General features: G+C 42.2%; 1 protein-coding gene across 2 annotated transcripts in view; it reads left to right on the top strand.

Moving 5' to 3' along the window:
* Positions 1–22,347, top strand: part of nxn (nucleoredoxin) — a 65,832-nt gene that overhangs the window by 35,219 nt on the left and 8,266 nt on the right. For both annotated transcript variants that reach the window (XM_031297619.2, XM_031297621.2), the window contains exons 2-6: positions 14,845–14,962; positions 18,664–18,797; positions 20,657–20,757; positions 20,908–21,014; positions 21,775–21,954. In XM_031297619.2, coding sequence (XP_031153479.1) covers positions 14,845–14,962; positions 18,664–18,797; positions 20,657–20,757; positions 20,908–21,014; positions 21,775–21,954 — 640 coding nt within the window. The remainder of the gene's footprint in view (positions 1–14,844; positions 14,963–18,663; positions 18,798–20,656; positions 20,758–20,907; positions 21,015–21,774; positions 21,955–22,347) is intronic.

Genomic DNA, 22,347 nt, shown 5'->3' with positions numbered 1-22,347 from the left:
TCAAGGGATGCATGGAGGTTAGGCATGAAGGCTGTACTGTTTCAGCCAGGCTATTAAAGGCTTGAACTTTGAACCTGTGCTCTGCCCGGTCAGTCAGCCCTCCACCAGGGTGACACCAACCCACGTCTCCTCTGTCTGTCTGTCCGTCTGTTTTACTCTTCTTTTGTCATGTCTGTTGCTGCTGTTTGCTCACTCTTACTGGCAGATGTTTGTTTACAGTTATAAAACCCTTATTTTCCCTTTTTTGAGTCACCTTTCAACACAGCATTTTAGCAGCATGTAACAGAAAAAGGATTTAACAGAGCTCATCTGAGGTTTTTAACTAATCATGTGTGAAAAGCAACACAATGCGTGTGTCGTAGAATAAGCCGGTGTTTTAGTTGTGTTACAAATACAGACATGCTATTTGTAAGTGTTGAGTTGTTCCTCGAGTTTCACCACATCAGGCAACGCCAGCTCTGACATCAATGTGCTCTCATAAATCATATCAGCTCTTCAAAATAAAGTGACACTGGTTATATAGTAACCATACTTTCAGACTGTGTTTCAGACAGTTTTTATTGACTTGCCAGGAAAGAGGGAAGGATCACTCAGCCTTTCAGGGTAAAAAGGATACACAACTAATGCTACAGTATCATTAGTGGCACTCATTGCTTGTGAGTTGTAATATGATTTCTTTAATGAGAACAAAACAAGATGCATTCTGATGCCTTGAAAAAACTTGACTCCAAAGCCAAAGGTTTTAGCCACTTTCCTGCTGACCATTCTCCGAAGCATACGATCGTTTCATGTTTTACTGTATCTGCAAAGAATGGTTGACAATCAAATTGCAGAGACATGAAACTTGTTTGAGATACTTAATCCGTCGCAATAAACATTTCATCACCTAATTTTCTCACATTACGTGTATTGTTTATGGTAATTTAATCATTAGCAGGGGCTGTTTTGAAAACTCCCTGTTGTTCCGTTTAAGGAAAATCCACAACTGAGACTTTATAGTTGTTCAACAGCAACATCTTTAGACTTCAGGTGTTCTCTAGCACTCTAAGACACTGCTTTGACAGACTGAATGGAGCCAGTTGAGGTGGTTCAGGCACCTGATAGAAATTCCCCCAGTCTCTCTCTCTCTCTCTCTCGCTGTACTGGGAGCTGTTGGAGATCCCCCAAGAGAAGCTAGAGGAAGTTGTAAGAGGAATAAAGGACACCTCACTTGCTGTGCTGCCACCACAGTCCTGACCTTAAATATCTAGAAAATTGATGGATGTTTATTTTGAAGCTCAGCAGGGGTTTGGCTCCAAGCTACACATCAGACCTTTTTCTAAGTACTTATGAGGGGGAGCGTAGCCTCAGGTCCTCTGGCAGAGCACTCCAGCTTGGAGCAGAGTCCTTGGAACCAGCCAGTTCCAAGGACTCTGCTTATAACAAAAGATGATCTGGTCTGTGCTTTTGAGGCTCCTGAGGTCTGCAGCACTCTGCCAGAGCTGAGGCTAGCCAGATCAGTAGCATCTTTTAAACCACTTCTCAAAGCTGAGTTGTACAAGATAGCATTTTTACAATGTGCTTTTATGTCTTGTTTTATCGCTGTTCCAAGACCGCCTGTCTCCTCCAATTTGAATTTTTTATTTCCATTGTCCTTGTTTCTTTTTATCTACTCTTCGTCACTATTCTTTGTGATGCTGTTTTGTAAGGCACTCTGTGGTTGATGTAAACACAGTGAAATAGTATCCCCAATGTCCCAATTAAATTGTGGGAGTCAAGGTACAAGTTAAGAACATTCAAACTGTCAACCATTTTACCATTTATAATGTTCACCTGCATTAATTATAGGCCATAATGAAGTGGTTATTGATCAATGAAATAGGGTAAATAGATTTTTGGTTGCTGAAACTGTGTGCCTGTGAGGGTTTTCCTCAGTGCATCCCTAGACATGTGGCCCAGACTTGATGGATATTAGATTTGTATGATGTTTTGTGCAATACTTAATCTGGATGAAATTAAATCTGTACACAAGAGTCTCTTCAACTTGCCAATATGGGCTGATTCTGTTGGAGAGGGAGCTTATGGGAGTCTGAATCTGTCGCCCCTGCTGTGAAAAGTGTCGGGGGATGGAGGGAAGGGTGGGGGGGCGGGGTAAACCAAGAATAAGGCGTGCATGGAAAAGGGCGGGTGGGCGAAGGGAGGGGAGCTTATACGAGATACAAGAGGGGTCCAGCTGTACAGCTCAGCTATAAAAATGCACGGGGCCGGCAGCCAAACAGATGTGACTTTTAATGAGAGTAAGACTAGAGGAGGAAACAAGCTTCTAGATGGGTATAAAGTGTCACCATGTTACCAAATGTCACTGTAGAGCTCCATGTAGCTCAGGTAATGGACAGAAAGAGCAAGAACATCCTTTCCCTCAGGAAATGGGAACCATTGTTGATGTGTCAGCCGAGCATTGTGCACCATAGCCCACAGCAGCAGAAGCTATGAAGATATGTCAGAAGTTGGACTTCTACTTCCTGGGACAGAGGGTGGTTGTCAGGCTCATATTGCTATATATAGTATATATGTGTGACTTTGTGTTTGTTTGTGTATATGTTCACATGCTGAGGCCAGGGAGTGTTACTTCTGTTAGGAAGGTGTTGTTTTTAAGAGGCAGAGCAGACACAGGGTGTCATTGTGATTTATGAGGCTCCTCGCTGGCTGTGGAGGGTACGAATGGACCAAAAATACACGGTACCCTGCCAAGTACACAGTGTCTTAACATTGTGGCAATTATTGTGTATATTACCCTTTATTGGATATGTTCACTGTGTGATTTTGGGCAGACGAAAGTACAAAATCAGTAGAGAAATGTGGTGAAATCTTTGGTTGTCAGACAAAAACAGTGTTGTCAGATCGTACTGTGAGACATGTCCACCAACCAAAGAGACTGCATCAAAATTCTGAGTGTGTAACATTGCTGCTACAACCCACATTTACAAACAGAATATGACTTAAAATGATGCAAAACCATAGACTGTGCAAAACACAGTGAGCAAGCATATTGCTAGTGCTAAAAACATGTTTACCTCAAACTCACTTTGCAAAATCGGCATTTCATGTTTCCCTTTTGTATTCCATTACAGAATACAGAATACATGCCCAAAAATGTAATTTGTAACATATTTGTAACGTATTCAATTCAATGTGGAAGTAATCCAAGTATTCAGAACACGTTACTCAACGTATTCTGAATACTTGGATTACTTCCACATTGAATTGTATTTTATAAGTGTAGGAATGCGGCCATCACATACAGCTTACTAAACAGGCCTATTCTGGTGTGTTCTTCTGTTCCAACTGGCTGAATGTGTACCTGAACAAGCAGATAGATTTTTGTATTTGTAGTCCCGAACTGCATACTACAAAAATCTAACCGCAGTCTTAGCTACCACGAGCTAATTTTAGCTAACGTTAGCTAGCATGTCAAATGGGGCTAGTCAGTCTTTCAACGGCTCTGGAGCTACTAAATCAGCACGTAGGAGAATGTAAAGTCGCACGTCAACTATAAAATAGCAAGGTGACCAGTAACACTACAGCAGACGACTACCCTTGGCTATTAAAAAGAAAAACTTACTTTAAGATGCTTGTTCAGATTGGAGGTGGAGTAATTTGGATGCTGAAAGGAGGTTGGTTGCTGGCAAGCAGAGGTTGCACTGCACAGTTACATTTCGTTCTCCCTGTTCTTTCTTTAATGTGAAATGCTGTTTGAATTTCCAAAATAGAAACAAATTCCTGCCCTGGCTCTGTTGGGCAGGTTCCGTTTCCATCTCTACCTCTATCAGTGATCACGGAAATAGCTCATTTTTTCATTTTCATATTGGGGCTTGTGGGAAATGCATGAAGTTGCCTTCATTTATTCAGAGAGTGAATAAACTCGTGAAACAGAAGTATCATCATGTAATCCATTGATTTCAACAATGTAACTGTATTCTAAATACTAACTATTTAAATTGTAACTGTAACGGAATACAGTTACTCATAATTTTTATTCTGAATACGTAACGCACACATGTATTCACATGTATTCCGTTACTCCCCAACACTGCTGTTCAGTAATGCCTAGATGCAATGATATAGTCCCCATTTGAATACCATTATAAATTGGTTTCATACTGGAATTACACGCATGTAGTTTTCTTTCTTGTTATGGATTGGCCAAAAGTGTAAGCTCAGACAAAATACACAATGGAGTGCTAACCAGCCACCTAAATATAAAGATGTGTTAGATGGATTGTCATAAATAGAATTCCGCGCTGCCCTGATTATGGACAAAACGCTGATAATGTGTCTGAAATGTTCCCTTTAAATTTCTATAAATATTAATGTGTTGTGTTGTGATGGGATCAAGGATTGAGCAGCGGCTTGGGGAGACTTCCCAGGGCTCCAGCACGAGGAGGAGTGGTGGGAGTTAAATGTGGGGTCAAACAGAGGGCACAACAGGGAAGCTGTCTAAACCTGGCACCCTACCCCCCTCTCCGCCGGCACTTCAGGAAACCGGGGTACCAGAGAAATGTGGAGGCTAATGGGAAGAATGAATGCACGGCTGCTGTGGGTCTGTTTGCTGAGTGCAGTTAATTGAAGAGTAAGTGTAAAAAGCACACGTGTAAAGTTCAAGTTGTGCTGAAAGGCTAATTCTAATGTGTGTTTTGTCTCATTATTAATATGTTATAGCCTCAGATTGCCCAAGTGCAGAGGCATAGACTTAATAAGGCTAAAGGTGCTTTTCATTTAAGATAATTTTTAGGCCTTTATTTGACAGGATAGCTTTAAACAGGAAATCGGAGAGAGAGTTGGAATGACATGCAGCAAGGGGCTGCAGGTTGGAGTCGAACCTGCGGCCACTGCAGTAAGGACTGAGTCTTTTTGTACATGGGGCGCATGCTCAACTGGGTGAGCTACCCAGGTTCCCCTATAAGTGCTTTTCTGACGCATATCTGACCTTATGTGACGGCAGAATCAGTCCATACTGTACTGGATTACAGTTGAGAGAGAGTTGAGTGTGTTCTATTACCTTTTTGGCTCACGCCATGAAAAAACTCTCAAAAAATGCAGCGGGCTTTCCAAGTCATGAGTTGGCAGATGAATGCGAGTATACAATGCCAGTCTCAGAGGGTCACGCTAAGGTAACTGATAGAGCTGGTCCAGAGCCAGACCAGCTTCATATCGTCTCGATCTGTCTGTCCCTTAGACCCTGCAGGCCTCCACTTGATGAAATGCAGGCTGATGGTGGTGTGGAAGGTGTGAGTTACAACTAACTGACAAATCATGACACAGTATTCATACAACAAGCTTCTGTCATCTTGTGAACAGCGTCAAGGTAAATCATTACGGCTCACTTGAGTTAAGCTGAATTTAATGATTGACTTACAGAGATTGACCTGAATAAGAATGTTACCGTGACTACACATTGCTTCACAGATATATAATGTACTGTAACATACTTAAACATAATGTTTGTGTATATCTTAGTTTACGTACTTGTGCAGATAAATCTGAATAAGGTGTTAACATGTTGACATGTAATTGTTCCTGCATGCTACTAGTGTAGGCTAAACGTTAGCGACTCTGCTCTGGATTTGGCGACGTTTACATAGTAGCAATTCCAGCCAAATGCTTAGGATTGTGGGTAGTTCTTCTCCATGACATCTCAAATAAAACATGTTTTCTTAAAACAAGGTTTTGTGGCTTCTACAGAAGCATGAACCATCTTTTCACAATCTGGTAGCTTGTGGTGAGTCTACCTTGAAAGGTTTAGACATTATGGCTAATATTTAAAGTGCCCGTATTATGAAAAAAATTTCTTTTGAAAAAAGTTATTTTGTGTCTCTGGTGCTTCCACATGCATACAAACTTTGAAAAAATCCATCCATGCTGTTTAGAGTGAGATACGGTTTCTGAATGTGTCCTGCCTTCAGTCTTTGGGGTGAGCTGGTCAAAATTGGCAGGGCTTTCTACGTTACTAGCCGAAATGAGGTGGCTCTAGCATGGCATGCTAGCTCGTTCTGAATGGCAAAACACTGCTACAACACACACTAGTTCACCATAATCTACAAAAGAACTACTTCCATGTCCCTGTTCTACAGGTATTCAACGCAAAGTTAGAAGTGCGCCCTCGTTTAGAAGAAGTCTCCCGGCTAATCCTGCCTTGTACTACTGAAGTTGTAGCAAGCTGATGTGATCTTACCTAGCTACTGAGCATGTGCGACTGCCAACAAAGATGGGATAGAAGTGCGATGCCTCACTCTGTAGCTACAACAGAGACCTGAACACAGGGTGAAAAGAGGAGCTGCAGCAATGTGCAGTACAACAAAAATACGGTGTTTTTTGAAAATTAAACCATGTAAACCTATTCTGGTACATCAAAATACAATTATGAACCTGAAAATTGGCATAATATGGCCACTTTAATATTCCTTATGTAGAATGGGATGGATATAAATGGGATTTTCACTTCTGAAACCACACTGCTGAGCTCTATAAAGCATAAAAACTGAATGTGACAGCAAATCAGGATTCTCAAAAATGTATTGCATGACAAGCCGCCTAAAATAACATCATAATCACACATAAATGTCTAGATGAATGGTGTTTTAATTTTATTCTCTTGCATTTGCATTTTTGTTGTTGAAAATGTCAGTTTAGCATGCATGGATGACTAAAGTGGAGAGAAGTGTGCAATTACATTTCTTTCCACATTAGTTTGGATATGACCTGTGTGTGTAATAGGTTTACACTTTGCTCTTTGTGATTTATCATAAAGAAAGGGGAATGGATGGTGAGAGAAATACAGAACAGTAAGTCTATGGACCGGCAGGGAGGCAGACAGACTGGTCTAAACACCACTGGGAGTGAAGAATGCACCCCCTGCCATCCTGACCTTTGGCCTTGCTGAATGTAGGCCTCAGGGGCAGCCCACGCCTGTGGAGAGACAATGCTGCAGATACCTTTTGAGCCCTGGCTTTTTATTCCTTTACCCCTCCCCCTCCCTGCTTTTTTAGGCCACGTTCTTTACTACATAAAAACTTCTCCCCATACAGGGTCCAAGTTTGGATTTAGAGCCTGTATTCATGGGGTCGCTTTTGTGCCTCCACACAAGGCTGGAAGGGGGAAACACCCACACACCTCTCATTCTCTCCATCCCTTTTTCTGCTGGGTTATTTCCCATAAGCCCTCTGCCATTCTGGCACCTGTTTTCCTCACAAAACCGTTAATTTATCACTGAATTATTAACTAAGAGCCCACAGTGTGTCTAGCACTCGGTGACATGTCCTGACTTTGTGGAGGGGGGGGATGGTTGCCGTAGCAACGGGGGGGCTTTTGTTGAGGAAAAAAAAAAAAATTTGGCCAGTGTCTGCATTCTGGAGGATCCACCACCAAAATGGCTCGGTCGAAGAATGTTCTAGCATTAATAAAATACACAAGATAGCAGCAGCATTTTGCAGTGAAGAGGCATGATGCCAAAGTCTGTGTTCTTTCAGCTCAACAATTTCCAGGGAAGTGCGTTTGGCCATCACAATGGATGTGTATTGCAGGATGAGCCTCTGTAATGAGCACAGTGGAGTAGGTTGGAGTGAGTGGCCTGTACTTTTTATATTTCAGGAATATAGCTGACACTCGAGGGGAAAAAAAATGGATGTGGTTGGAAAATAGAAAAAAAAAATCTTAATTTCTTTTTTAAATCATGTGACAACAGTTGTGCAGAGTCAGTGATAGTAAAGCCCTGAAGATGACAGCTCTTGTGGTGGTTTATGTAATGCAAAACAACATGCACATGCAAAAAGAGATGAAGCATATTAAGAGAGAGGTCATCAGTCTAGCATGGAGAAAGGGCAGCGACTGTGCAGCTGTCGGAGGGTTTGAGATTACGGCCGTGAAGAATCTTGACCGGGTAAAACGATAGTCATGTCAGAGCAGCACAGATGGAAGCGCAAAGTAACACAAACTAGCCTGCATAGTGTCGACTGAAGTATGGCTAAGAGGTTGGAGGGGAGGTCTCCCTTTGTAGCCATGAAGAGAAGCAACCGGGTTTTGAAGTGGATACAGGCAGTTACTGAGAGCCTCCGGAGATTGAGGTGGGGTGTAGCATGGAGGAATGTAAGTCAAAGCTAGCTGCAGGGGCCCAGCCAAATGGGAGTTACAGTGGTGTACTCAGTAATGAGTTAGCAGACAGGAGAAGTTTGTTTCTCATCTGTCTTCAACCATAGACTGAGAAGAGAATGCCAAATGTTTTAGATTTTAACCTGAAAGTTTCCTGACACATGATGAATGAGCTGCTGTTGCTTATGCTGTGCACCAACCTGTTAGTTTGAATCAATTTGCAGATTAAGTTATCCATGTTGCACAGGGGATGGCTTGGCTTTTTAAAGAAGCTTGTGTTAGTGCCTGCCAAGAGGCAAACCAAGAGTCTAGTCCAGCCTGTTCCCCCCTGCTCGCCACTACAGTAAATCTTTACGGTCAGAGATCACCCCGCCTGCAGGCACTCAATAAAAAGTCCCATCAAAGACAAATGCTTTTGTTGAACATGTCTTGTGGGAGGGGCTGGTCAGTCCATCAGACAGACAAGCTTCCATCTTCTAACAAATGGCTTGCTTCACACACTAACAACCAACATCTATGGGAAGAAGCCATTGATCACCTGATTGTTATCTCCTCGTACAAATTGAAACATTTTATTTTATTTTGGAAAAACCCCTCTTCTGGACACTTAAATCAAACTGGAACATGATTTCCTCTGTGTCCTTAATATGGAAAACATTGCTCAAGCTGCGCTGGAAACAGTGCCAATAAATTCCTTTTGGCATGAATAAAAAGATGATATGGGGAACATTTTTGCCTGATAATAAATTCCATTGAGAATTCCTGCGTAGGTTAAATTAAATTCCACAAATCCACTGTGAGCAGTTATGAATTGTCGATACTGTAAGTTGTTTATGGATGAAATGGAATGAATAACATGAACATTTAGTTAAAGCCCCCTTTTTTCAAGATAAGAATTGGATTATCATCTTTTGTCCCACGTATAATACTCTAAAGATAAAGGACTGCTGCTATCAGCATCACAGTAGGATACCTCTCAGTTCTCTGTTGTAATGGGCTGACTTTCCTTTGTAGAGGCACTGTTATAATAAAGCAGCGATGGGAGCGTCTGGCAGATGCTTCAGGCCTAACTGGCCCAGTGAAAGCAGATCTGTGAGGAGATGGGGCTGGGACAATGATAGGTGAATTGGGCACATTGAGTGATGACATTTTTTCCACTCTAGTTCTCTCAACAGGGTGACTCAAACCACACCAGAGCCACTGCAGAGATCCACCAGTTACTGACAGAGGCCGAATTTCAGGCTGGAAGGGGGATTCAAAAGGGACGGGGTCAAAAATGGAAGCAGATGTGCACAGATTTCAAACTTTTAGCCCTCAAATGTGTTGGGTCTTCTCCACGTAAGCTAACCTCCTTTTTTAAAGAGCAGAATGTTGCCATAAAGTGCAACAGTGCAAAGAGGCATGAAAGTGATCGCCACGCATGACATAACATGGAAATGTGGATTGCGCTGGAGGGGGTTTGTTTCCCTCCTTTTTGTCTTGCCCACTTGCAGTCCAGAATATACATTGATCCCATCAAAAGAAATGTAGCTACATCTTCAGAAGAATCAGCATTTTCTTTGATGACTGGGGCGATAAGATTTTCAACCTTGGTATGTCCATGCACACACTGATCTACTGGCCCCTCCATGGGCTGATTTTCAGCTCTTCTTCTGGATATGGATCCGCAGCCATGCATGATCCAATTGGCATGATGAGCACCAGGCGCAGTGTGAGCCTAATGTTTGCATGTCCAAGAGAGTTAATGGATTGTTAGTATGGATTTCCAGCGCTCCCTGGGGTCTTAACACTTGGTGGGCTCTCTATAGGAGTTATTGGCATCCTTAAACCGGTGTGTAACTATATAGCCCGGCCTCCTGCTCGGCTATATAGTTACACACTCTGTTGATCTGATATTGATCATGAATAGAGGCGCCCTTAGAGAAAGTTTACATGCAAATAAGCTAGTGACTGCTCCATTGGACAGAATGTTTTATATTTCTCCAACATAAATATTTCATAAATTGGAAAAGAGAACAGTTTGGGCTGCAAATATTCTGAGCTGCAAAGTTATTTACATGATTGGTTAATCTGCAAAATATGTTCTTAATGAATCTTTTTGTTAAGAAAATGATGGAAAATAACAGTCCTTATACAGTTTCCTACAGTCCAAGGTGACCTCTTCAAATGTTTTGTTGTGTCCGACCAGCAGTCCAAAACTTCAGTATATTCAGTTTACAATGATATCAAACTGAGAAAATAAGTAGTTTTTGATGAAAAAATGATGAATTATCAAAAAAGTTGGCGATCAATTTGAAAGGAATAGTTTGGCATTTGGGGACATACGCCTATTGGCTTTAGGAGTTAGATTAGAAGATGACACCACTGTCACGTCTGAATGAAGCTGCAGCTGGTTAGCTTAGCTTAGCATAGAGACTGGGGTAAGACGGGGTAAAAGCTAGCCTGGCTCTGTCTAAAGGTAACAAAATTGACCTACTAGCACCTCTAAAGCTTATTAATTAACGCGTTGTAACTTGTCTGTTTAAATCGTACAAAAAGCTAAGTTAGCCAGCTGCTGGCTGTAGCTTCATATTTATTGTACAGATGAGAGTGGTATCGACCTTCTCTCAACTCTCAGCAAGAAAGCAACTAAGTGTATTTCCTCCAACTATTTCATTAATTAATCTTCTTAGTTTTACATACAGCAGCACATAAGAAAAGACTGTAACAAAATGAGTCCCGTGACAGACTAATAAAACCTGACAAGATCACAAAAATATCCTTTACACCACTTCTACAAGACGGAAGCTTTTTCTCAAGTCAAGGGATGAATGCATATTTGACAGTATGATTTGTGTGTTTTTTACTATCATGTCACATTCTGTATTTATTGTCTCAGCTATAATAGACAGCCTGCGGCTCTCAACAATGAAACAGTGTTTTTGGGGGAAATGGATCGCTGTGGCATGTGATCCTCATGTTTTCTATTCATGACACGAGGAGGACGCTGTTATTGTGAGAGCTATTGTCTTTGGTGTTTTGGAGAAAGATTTTGGATTACAATGAAAACTCAACACTAGACTGCGACAAGTGTGAGAAACCCCCTTTTCCACCCCACCCATGCACGATGAATTCTTTCAAGGTGTTGAAATCCATTTGACGTTTCAGACTCCAGAGGCCTGTACTACGAAGCGAGATCAACATGTCCTGGATTTCTTTCAGTTACCCGGCTTCACCTAACCTAACAACTGCGGTCTCGCATAAGCTGTATCACGACGCTGGTTAACAACTAGTTCAGTCAACCCAGGGCTTCCCAATCCAGAGACGCACGCGTTCACATAAAAGAAGCGGTGTTTGCACAGCACGACCAATCGCAAACATCTACCAGAGCCGCATATTTTACATAAGAAGAGCAAACTATAATTCTACATATATATGAAGAACACAGACACGGTTTTACAGGCAAAACGCAGGAAGGAAAGCTGGCATAAAAAGCCGACGCTGTTTTGCGTAAATCACAACGCTTATCCTATCAATATCACTTCCAGTGGTGTAGTCTACGTGATAGCTCCAGGATGTCTATATACCCACTTAAATATGCCCAATGACACGTAACATACTTTCTATTATATTTTTGATAAATTTTGAATTGTCATCCGTGCTTTTTTCTAAGGTATTTTTTTTTTACCGTAAATTGGTGCATAAAAGTGTATCGGAATGCAGGAAATGAAGTGGTTGATGCTTAAAACTTCCCTGGGGGAGGACACCCAGGCCCCCCCACTATGATATGCCCCCCTCCTCCCCCAAAGGCGGATTCTGGCCAATATACAGTACAGTACACCCACTATAATAGCCTACATTAGACTACACTGGTCACTTTCCCATCAGTCAGGACCAAGATCTGACCATAATTACACTTCTGCTTTCCATGAACTGTCGTTGCTTTAGCCTTTTATTTCAGTTGCAACCCCAGCAGTGGTAAGCTGTGAGAGAAAATAAAATAATATCAAAACATAATTCTAACCGATGTGCGTATTTACATAAAACAGCGTCGGCTTTTTATGCCAGCTTTCCTTCCTGCGTTTTGCCTGTAAAACCGTGTCTGTGTTCTTCATATTTATGTAGAATTTTAGTTTGCTCTTCTTATGTAAAATATGCAGCTCTGGTAGATGTTTGCGATTGATCGTGCTGTGCAAACACCGCCTCTTTTATGTGAACGCGTGCGTCGCTGGATTGGGAAAGCCTGGGTTGATTGAACTAGTTGTTAACCAGCGTCGTGATACAGCTTATGCGAGACCGCAGTTGTTAGGTTAGGTGAAGCCGGGTAACTGAAAGAAATCCAGGACATGTTGATCTTGATTCGTAGTACAGGCCTCTGGTTAGGTGTTCAGCATAAGTTACCACGGCGATTGAACCCGATCACAAGTGATCCACCTTCGTAGTACAGAAAACCCTGGGTTGAACCTGAAGTTAGCTCGTTAACGCCAAATCTCACTTCGTAGTACAGGCCTCAGGACATGTAGCTTTTGTAATCATAACTGGCCCTTTCATTCTAAAGGCATATCTAAACCCTCGAAGGATTTAGCATCAGGGGCTACTCTGATCTGCAGCCAAATCACCAGGCAGACATGATTCAAGGATGCAGGAAATAAGTGGCACGACAGAGAGGAGGTAGGAATTGGGTTCTGCCTCTGAAGTTGCTACACAGATCTCTCAGCTGCTCTGGAGCACTGGAATGACATAGAAAGCCTTGGTACACATCTTCCTCTACTCTTAAAATAAGTCCTGCACTTCTATTATCTTATATGATCTTCAAGGATGAACATTAACCTGTAGTGTGGTTCCTATTTTGAGCGATGGTAGCTGCATGTTTTCAAAATCATATCTCAGTGTGGATACATCTGGGCCTTGACATAGAATACAGTTCTTGACATTTTAGTGCAAGTGCAGAACCATCACACTATCACTCTGCTTTTTTTCCTTTCCTCTTGTGGCCGTCTCACACTCTTTTGGCTAAATCCGTCTCTCAATCTCACATCATCAGCCCTGGATGACTGCAGCAGGCAGCTGAGTGAAATGGGTGCAGTTGCACAGATTCAGTGTCGGGCACGCTAGCTCTCGGAGACAGTCACAGTTAATGCCCCTAAACCCCATCAATTTGTGAGCCGAGATCGAGTTTCCAAAAGCAGCATGGAGCGTGTGGTAAAACTGTTGACTGTGGCAGACACTGAAGTTTGCTTTTGAGGGACTTCCAGACCAACATTGTCGGGAGGCTCCGGGTTGTCTTGTCCATGGGACAGACTATCTGACCTGCTGTCAGAAAGGGCCTGCAGTTGACCTCTGGCGAGTGTATGACAACATATGTGCAAAGAGGAGACCCACAATATGAGTAAAACATACACCGTGCACACTTTCCTCTCTCTTATTCAGTCTGCATATCAGAATCTTTGTGCTCGACTCCTGCAGTGAAGTCACTGTTTTCACAGAAAGAGCAACAAAAGGTTTTCGTCAAACTGTAACACAACTCCAAGCTTACTTCACAGAGCCTCAGGAAAAACAGTGCTCACTTCATTTGGCACACTACCTGTTAGACGAATAACTACTGCAGCATCCAGACAACGCAAATCATTATATGATGTGGGTACTTGGGTGTTTGGCTGAGTACAGCAGGTAATACATTGAATGGTACAGTGTTAAATTTGTTTTTGGCAAAGATGAAATCACCTTTTTTATATAACGTCCTGCAAAGTCATTAAAAGCATTTCAATTTAAGATTCAATAGAAACGGGTCAGAACCTGAAGGATATGAGTCAAATAAAAGACAGAGCCACTGATGCTATAGTCTTCTGGAGAGATTTCTCACTTTTGCTCTCCTGTCTGAATTTTCTGAAATGGATTACATGCTGCGAGGGATCCGCTTCTTATTCTTCTGCACTTGCTGAAACAGCAACATTGCACAGCGCCGATTGCCGCTCTTTACAAGACACAGGCTATTTTCTATTCACAGCGTAGGACTTTTCCCTCTGATATGGAAAGTGAGTCTCAGATATGTGAAATGCTTGATCTCCTCTTTGATGTTAAGGAATACACTGATTGCTGAACTCTATAAATAGTGTCAGTTCACGCACAGATTTCTGGCTATATAGGATCTTTTCTGACTTTATGAGGCCATATTCTTAGCAACTCATTTATTATGATTAAATTCAAGGCCAATGGGCGCTCATAAATGCCTACAGAGGCTTGGATTGTCCATCCAAGACGCTCCAATAATTCACAGTGCTCAACACTTAAGGTTTCAGAAAGTTTTTGAAGCAGAGCTGAAGTAGTGCTTTTTTCGTCATGCTTTTACTATTATTCATGACACAGCGGGGACAGCATGAGGTTGCTCTCGTTCAGCCTCTTTTAAAGTGCAGCAGCGTGCTTCTACCCTCTGCTAATTCACCTCGGGGCTGACGGCACTCCTTTTATTTTTTTTATTCTACCTAGTCTCCCGAGTCTCTTTTAAACAGCAGAGAGGGTGTTTGTCCTATAAAATACATATAGTACTCAGTTGACATTTGTTTTGTTTAAACTGCAATATTTTAGGTGAACCCACTGCTCCGCGTAGATGCACTAAAGACATTATTTTAGACTGGGTTAAATAGTTTTTCCAGCTCTGAAATTGAAATAAATATAGATGTTTCCATCAAGGTTTTTTTTTTTCTTTTTCCAACCTCTCCTCTCATCTTTTTCTCTCCACAGATGAAGCTGTGGAACAAATACAAAGTAACTAGTATCCCATCTCTGGTGTTTGTGGACGCAGCCACTGGGAAGGTGGTGTGTCGAAATGGTCTACTGGTGGTCAGAGATGACCCTAAAGGTGAGATCGGCAGACTCCACAGCCCCACACACACACACACACACACACACATTTGTGGTATATTATTAGGGAAGACGGTACGCTGATTTACTTTTATCACCTGACCCCAAGCTCTGACCTTAAGCCTCTTTATTAACTCCAACCACCAACCAGCCCTTCAGCCCTAAAAAATATCAGTGAAATGAGGTAATAGGAAGACATTTGAGGGTCAAAAGGACAGAACAACATGGATCAATTTCTCACACCCTTTGTCTGTCAAACCTGTGTAACCCTGAATTCTTGGTGGGGAGCATTCTTCAGAGTCTCTGGGTAAAAGATGGGATCCCGCTTCTCCTTGAATAATCTATTTAATCAACACCATAAAGACTGTAACAAAATTGCACACCCCTCGCTCTGGGTTCACAGCAGACGTTCCACTCTACTGTTACACCTGTCCCAAATAAAACTGTAGCAGGTAGGAAAATTCCCCCAAGGCAAGGGGGCATGAATGAGCAACTTACATGTAATAGAAAATGTGGATTAATGTGCGTTCTGATGTGGCATTTCTACTCCTTGTCTTTATGCACATTTTCAATATGTGCATAAAGAAACGTACGGAAAGACACCTAATGATACAGTAGGGCTGCTCGATCATGTAAAAAAATCCTAATCACGATTATTTTGTTCAATATTGAAATCACGATTATTTAACGTGATTATTCATTGACTTTTGGAAAGATGTTTATTACATTTAAAAAAAAAACATCGAAACAGTTAAACACATCAAGAGTGGAAACACCCTGAACTGTCATTTCCCTTCATACTTTTTATGTTTTAACGTTTTTTTGTTTTTTTCATCCAGAACACAAGACAAAAAAGGAGTTAACTTGTAAAACGAAATGTGTCTCTCGACTAGCATGAATGAGCAACTTACATGTAATAGAAAATGTGCATTAATATGCGTTTTGATGTGGCATTTCTACTCCACCTGTTTTTATGCACATTTTCAGTTTGTGCAAAAGAAATGGACAGAAAGACACCTAATGATGCAGTGCTGTGGGTGATACTATAATAATAACAATTGGAGTAATAATAATCAAACTTTAATCTGCAACAGTGCAAAATATTATATTACTCCAACTTAAGCTATCTAATCTACCACGGTGTAATGTACAGCTTCGTTACACAACACAAATGAGTTGAGATAAACTTCATAAATGTAAAGTAGTAAACCATGATGTAAATGAGTACAGAAATCACACCTGCATACCCACAGACACAACACTCATTCTCTGTAATGATGTTTACCAAATGCTCCCAGTTCCCTGTGGAGATAGTGCAGTGCCACATCATTCAGCATTTGGCTAAAACATTTTGCAATAACTCCCCCTCCCTCATTTATGTTGCCATAATTATGGTGCTGCATGAATATTATATGTGTCCATGTCTCTCTTCCTCATCTGCAAACCCTATCATTTCTGCACTTTGAAGTGGAGACAGAGAATTAACAAGAGTGAACTTGCATTCCTTTCCCTGTACGGAGGACGTCCTCTGTGGCTGTGAAGATCTCAATATTTTCAACTGTTGCCTCTTCAGACCTCGATAGGTCAGCGTGAAAAGGAAGTGCCGTTAGTCATGTGAGAAGGGAGAATAGCGGCTCTATGAAGCAGAATGGATTTCACACGAGGATTGTGACAGATTTCCCTGCCTGCCTGGTTAATGAAAGCCAATCCGAGTCTGCAGAATTATTCATGATTCATTAACGGTTCTTCCAAACTAGATGTGGCTGGAGAATACATGAATCTCTGGACTGAGTAGCAAATATGGGCGCAGACACACTACCATGCCTCCATTTTCTGTTAATGCTTACCACTTAACAGGCTCACATTTTGGTTTTATTGTTCATTTTGATGTATTTTTGCTGTTCCTATTATTTGAGAGGCAGACTAAGAGCACTTCCTGACGTGAAATCAATTCAACTAAGGTTAGGAATAGGAAAAGGGCACTAAAGTTTGCCGTACATCGAGACTGGGAGGGGCGGTTGAACGATTCAGGGCCTTCTACCTTTCACTCTCGATGAAAAGCCTGACTTGAGAGGCGGCAGACTAGCCCGCAGCGTGAAGATGGAGTGCACTTTTACAATCAGGACAACAATAAAAGGCTGTGTCAGTGCGGTGCAGATGTGTCATTCCTGCCTAATGAAGCCCTAGACAACCATGCTCCCATAAAGAGCCCATTATGAACCAGCTGTACAAGGTTTTATTTATGATTGCCTCCTTTTTAATTCGGCTATACCAAATGCATCTCTAGAGCTTGACGGTAACAATGAAGAGACCTTGAAAGGGAAATGAAAAGTGTGAAGGAGAGCGGGAGGGAAGTATTTCTGGCAACCTTCATTCACTTGAGAGGCATGGCTTTCAGTCGTCATTAAAACCATATTTTGAATCCAGTGTGTATTTCTAGCAGAAGATGTGACAAAAACCGTCTGTTAGTAACGTATACATGACCACCACATATGCCTTTTTGTTATCTAACAGCCATGCCACAGACAAAAATAGTGTCTCTGGTTTAGAACTGCAGTGATTAGTTGATTAATTGATTGGTCAATTGACAAAAAAATGATGTTGATATCATTTTGGGACAAATTTTAAGAAATATAATGCCAAAATGATCTGGTTCCAGCTTCACAAACATGAATATGTTCTAGTTTCCTTTGTCTTCTACGACTGTGAATTAAATATCTGTGGACAAAATAAGACATTTGAGGGCGTCAACAGTTAATCGAGAAAGTATTTGACAGATTTATCAATAATGAAAATAATTGTTAGTTGCAACCCTACTCTGGTTTTTAACTTACCTGAAACACTTTTTTTGAACTACTCTTGTGTTGTGGCTCGATGGATGGGTTGGTCCACCACTCTGGTCCACACTGAAATATTTCCATAACTATTGGATAGATTACAATGATAAACATTCATGTGCCCCTCGGGATAAATTGTAATAACTTTGGCGATCCACTGACTTTCATCTAGCGCCATCGTAAAATATCTTGTTTCTGACCAAATTCCTGGCAAAGTAATGCCATTCCCATCAGCCTCAGGTTTATTATTATTAACATGCTAAACTAATACAGTGACCATGGTAAACATTATACCTGCTAAATATCAGTATTGTTATGTTAGCATGCTGATGTTAGCATTTAGCTCAAAGCACTGCTGTGCCTATGTACAGCTTCACAGAGCAGCTCAGCTAGCATAGCATAGTCTTGTTGTCTTATCCAGGGTTTCCCCCAGTGTACTGCAAGCCACATGGCCCCCCGGGCCTAAATTGCCCCCCACCAGGCCTAAGTCTCTGGAAATGATTTTTTAATGTATTTTTAAGACGTTTTTTGAACTACAGTTACAGTGTGCGGCTCGGTTGGAAACTCAGACGTAGTCATATTTTCAAATCTCCAGTTAGCGTTCAGCACTGACTTAATATAAAGGCCTTATGGAATCTTTGTTTAGCTTTTTTAAATTCTCAATTTCACCATTCCGTCCATCATTCTGTTATGTTATTACAAGCTCGCACCAGGCCCTCGTCAAAAAAGACACTTGCCACCGGGCTAAACAATTTTCTTTGGGTGGAAACCTTGTTATCTGTCTTATCTTTCTTTTTCTGGTTATTTTCTTTCCTTTCTATCCCTTCCTGTTGCCCACCTCCACTTTCCTGCCCTCTCCCAGGCCTGGAGTTCCCCTGGGGGCCGAAGCCATTTGCGGAGGTGGTGGCAGGGCCTCTGCTCAGGAACAACAGGCAGACAACAGACAGCAGCTCTCTGGAAGGCCACTACGTGGGCGTCTACTTCTCAGCACACTGGGTGAGTACAGGGAGCAGAGAAACAGGACAAAGAGGACCCTGATTTTTTACTTTTCTGGCCTTCTCATGACTGTCAAAACACAGAAACATCTGTGAGAAGGAAGGGCAGCGGAGGTGAAAGAGGGAGTAGTTAGTCAGGTCAGATAAGAGAGAGGAGCAGAGCAGGAGGGTGGAGGCGACTCTACACTAACAGTGGTTAGCTATCCCTATCAGTCCTGGACCTTTTTTTTAAAGTAGGCATTGGTCACCACACCCCACTGACATCATCACTATTGTCTCTTTCTCTGCTGGACCTGCTGATGGCCATGACTCAGTGATGCATGAAAGATCGGTGGACTGTTGCTGATGAGATGCAGCGCAGGCTGCTGGGCCAGTCAGCACAGCAGCTGCCAGATCCGCAGCCTCCGAGACGGGCTCTTCAGAACGGTGACGCCTGACGGCTGGCTCAAACCCCAGACCCATACAAAATTGAAAAGGACAAGTCACAAAAGCCATTACAGGAGTTTATTTGCGGTGTTTTTACACCACATTCCCCCTGGTTACTCATGTAAATCTATCCGCTATTAAAGTGATTTTACAAACATGAAATGCCAGCACCTGGCCTTGGCATCCATTTAAACAGAATTTATTTTCCCCTTAATGTTCTAGGGACTTGAAATGGCCCATGGCAGAGAAACATGACCTATATTTCACTGTGCAGTTGCGTTTTTGCCTGCAGTGTGAGGGAATGTTTCTTTTTAACTCATTACAATACAATTTGAGCTAAAAGTTCAGTCACAGACTGGCAAAGAAAAGCCCACATTAGACGGCTTTATGATGCTTAAGCTTCTACAGCACGTTGTGCAAACTATAATATAGTATAACTATAATATACAGTGTTTAGTTCTATGAGAAACCGGGGAAGAAGTCAATTAATGAGTAGTGAATTGATCGAGGCTTTGTGCTTCACACTCTTACTCTCAGTCCCTTTGTGTTGGTATGATGAGGATTTATGACTGGATCAATGAAAGTACTTGACATACTGTATCCACTATAACCAGCTTGAATGGTAATGAAATGCTGTCTGGCTGCTCTATGTCAATACATTGGAATAGATCATATACTTTACTACATGTTCGATAATGTTAATGAGAACTTATTTCTTTGTTTTCACTAAAATACAACTATTGTTAAAAGATATGACATCTACACAGAGACATTCATATGCAGACACCTGCATATACTCACATGTACGTGATTTCAAAATAAAAGCCTGTGCAGGAGAAGTCGGAAAGCTTATACCTCTCCTAAAGATTTAAGGCAAGATAAAAAATGATTACATGCATTTGGTAAAAGAAAAAAAAAATCAATAAATAATAATAATAATAATAATAATAATTATGATAAATAAATCTCTGAAACCCAGTGTGGAGAATTTTCCCGACGTCTCTCTTACCCAAAGGCAAACTTCAAAGAGGTGGTTCATAAATGTTATAATTGCATAAGATTCTTACCCTGTCTGATTTAAATAGATCCTGATGTCATCTTAATGCCAGCCATGCCACAGCGCCCCCTGCCTTGATAGTGTGGGATCTACACACACACAGACACACACACACACACAGACACACACACACACACACACACACAGAGTCAAACACTTTCTCAAGCTATAGTATTACAGCAGAATTAGTGCTTTAAGAAGTCTATATTTGAAAGTAGCTGGATACAGAACAAGAAAGAATACTATTTTGTGGAAAGGTGTTTGGAAATACACAAAGTAATGGACCCTGCTGCAGCAACCGATCATATTTGTGTACTGTACATTCCCTTGTTCAGTCCCTTTTACATTTTCTTCTTTCCTCTTTCTGTCTCTCTTAGTGCCCGCCATGCCGCAGTTTGACCCGAGTCTTGGTGGAATCATATCGAACCGTCAAAGAGTCGGGTCAGAAGTTTGAGATTGTGTTTGTCAGCGCTGACAGGTAAGATTCACCGAGCCAGAATACAGACCAGATCATATTTATTGACACACACACACACACACACACACACACTGTTTGTCAAGGACACAAATAATTTGTCTTCTCTGTTCAGCTGTTAAATTGATACCTGTTTGGTGCTGTCCCCTCCAGGTCAGAGGAGTCCTTTATGCAGTACTTCAGCGAGATGCCGTGGTTGGCGGTGCCATATTCGGACGAGGCTCGGCGGTCACGACTCAACAGGCTTTATGGAATACAAGGTATTTTACAGCTACCTCCTCCTTCATATATGTGCTTCAGATCTTCAAGCTAAGAGGAGAGAGTTTAGATTTATTGTTTCTGCTGAGCTCAGTTACATCACACACAAACACTGGCACCATGGCTGACAGCTATCTGTGCTGGGCAGGCAAACAGCAACACAGGAATGAGGAATGGGGGCGGTTATCAAGTTTACGGTCTTGTTCGCTACGGAAGTGCTGCGCCTCTTCCTCTGTGCCTCGCTCTTTTTCTCCTGAATCCCTGTGTGTGTGTTTGTGTGTGTGTTCGTGTGTTCTCGGCCTCTCCTGCAAAGTATGTGAGGAATGCATGGAAGACGAGTCAACACTGCCCCCCTCCATGCAGTTCATGATGGCCCCCACCTCTGTTGACTTCAGTCCACATGCGCGGGCAGGAACACACTCCCTCACGTACACTGTTTGCTCACAGATGGTGTCTGCTTCTGATAAGGCTGTTAATAAGCCAAGGAGATTGTAATCAGAAGGATGGTGGGAGCCAATGACATGTGGAAAAAAGTTGACACATCACAAGTAAAAGCAGATAGAGAGCCAAAGAGAGGCAAAAACTAGTCAAAAAAGGCCTAAAACATCCACACAACAAAGAATACCTCAGTGGGAGAGGGAACAGTCTGCGTCATGAAGCGATAATTAACGGAAACCACCTCCCACGCTCTTGCCCATTTCCTGCCCTCCTCTCTTTGTTTTCCTATCCCACCACCTTCACATCCTCTTTCTCTCTCACCAGGTATTCCCACGCTGATTCTGCTGGACGCAGAGGGTCACATGATTACGCGACAGGGCCGCGTAGAGGTGCTGAACGACCCGGAGTGCCGGCTCTTTCCCTGGCACCCTCGGCCCGTGCTGGAGCTCAGCGAGTCCAACGCTGTGCAGCTCCACGAGGGGCCCTGCCTCGTCCTGTTTGTGGGTGAGTGGATGGGCATTTAGGATGCAGCCTCTGCAGCTCCACATGGGGCTGTGCCTGGAGCTTCTTACAAGTGAATGGTGTGGCATTTATGTGGAGCATATTGAATGTCAGACTCTGTGGAAAATCCTTGCAGTGTTGAAAGGTCCCAAGGTCTGTGGGAAATGTTTTAGTATATATCTATCTATATATATGCTAATACAGAAGGTGCAAAGAAACTAAACACTGGAGGTTTGTGAATAGCATAGAAAAAATGACTGACATGAATGTAGGACAGTTACTGGTTTTGTGAGGACTGAGGACTAAATGCCAAAGTTGGACAGTGGTGACCCTCAGTGTGAGACCACCCTGGTGTCTCTTGCAGTCAAACTGGATTACAAAACAAGACAAAGACCA

The sequence above is a fragment of the Sander lucioperca genome, chromosome 5, assembly GCF_008315115.2.
Source record: "Sander lucioperca isolate FBNREF2018 chromosome 5, SLUC_FBN_1.2, whole genome shotgun sequence".
Lineage (NCBI taxonomy): Eukaryota > Metazoa > Chordata > Actinopteri > Perciformes > Percidae > Sander > Sander lucioperca.
Note: the sequence above shows the minus strand (reverse complement) of the source record. Positions and strands in the feature narration are given on the sequence as shown.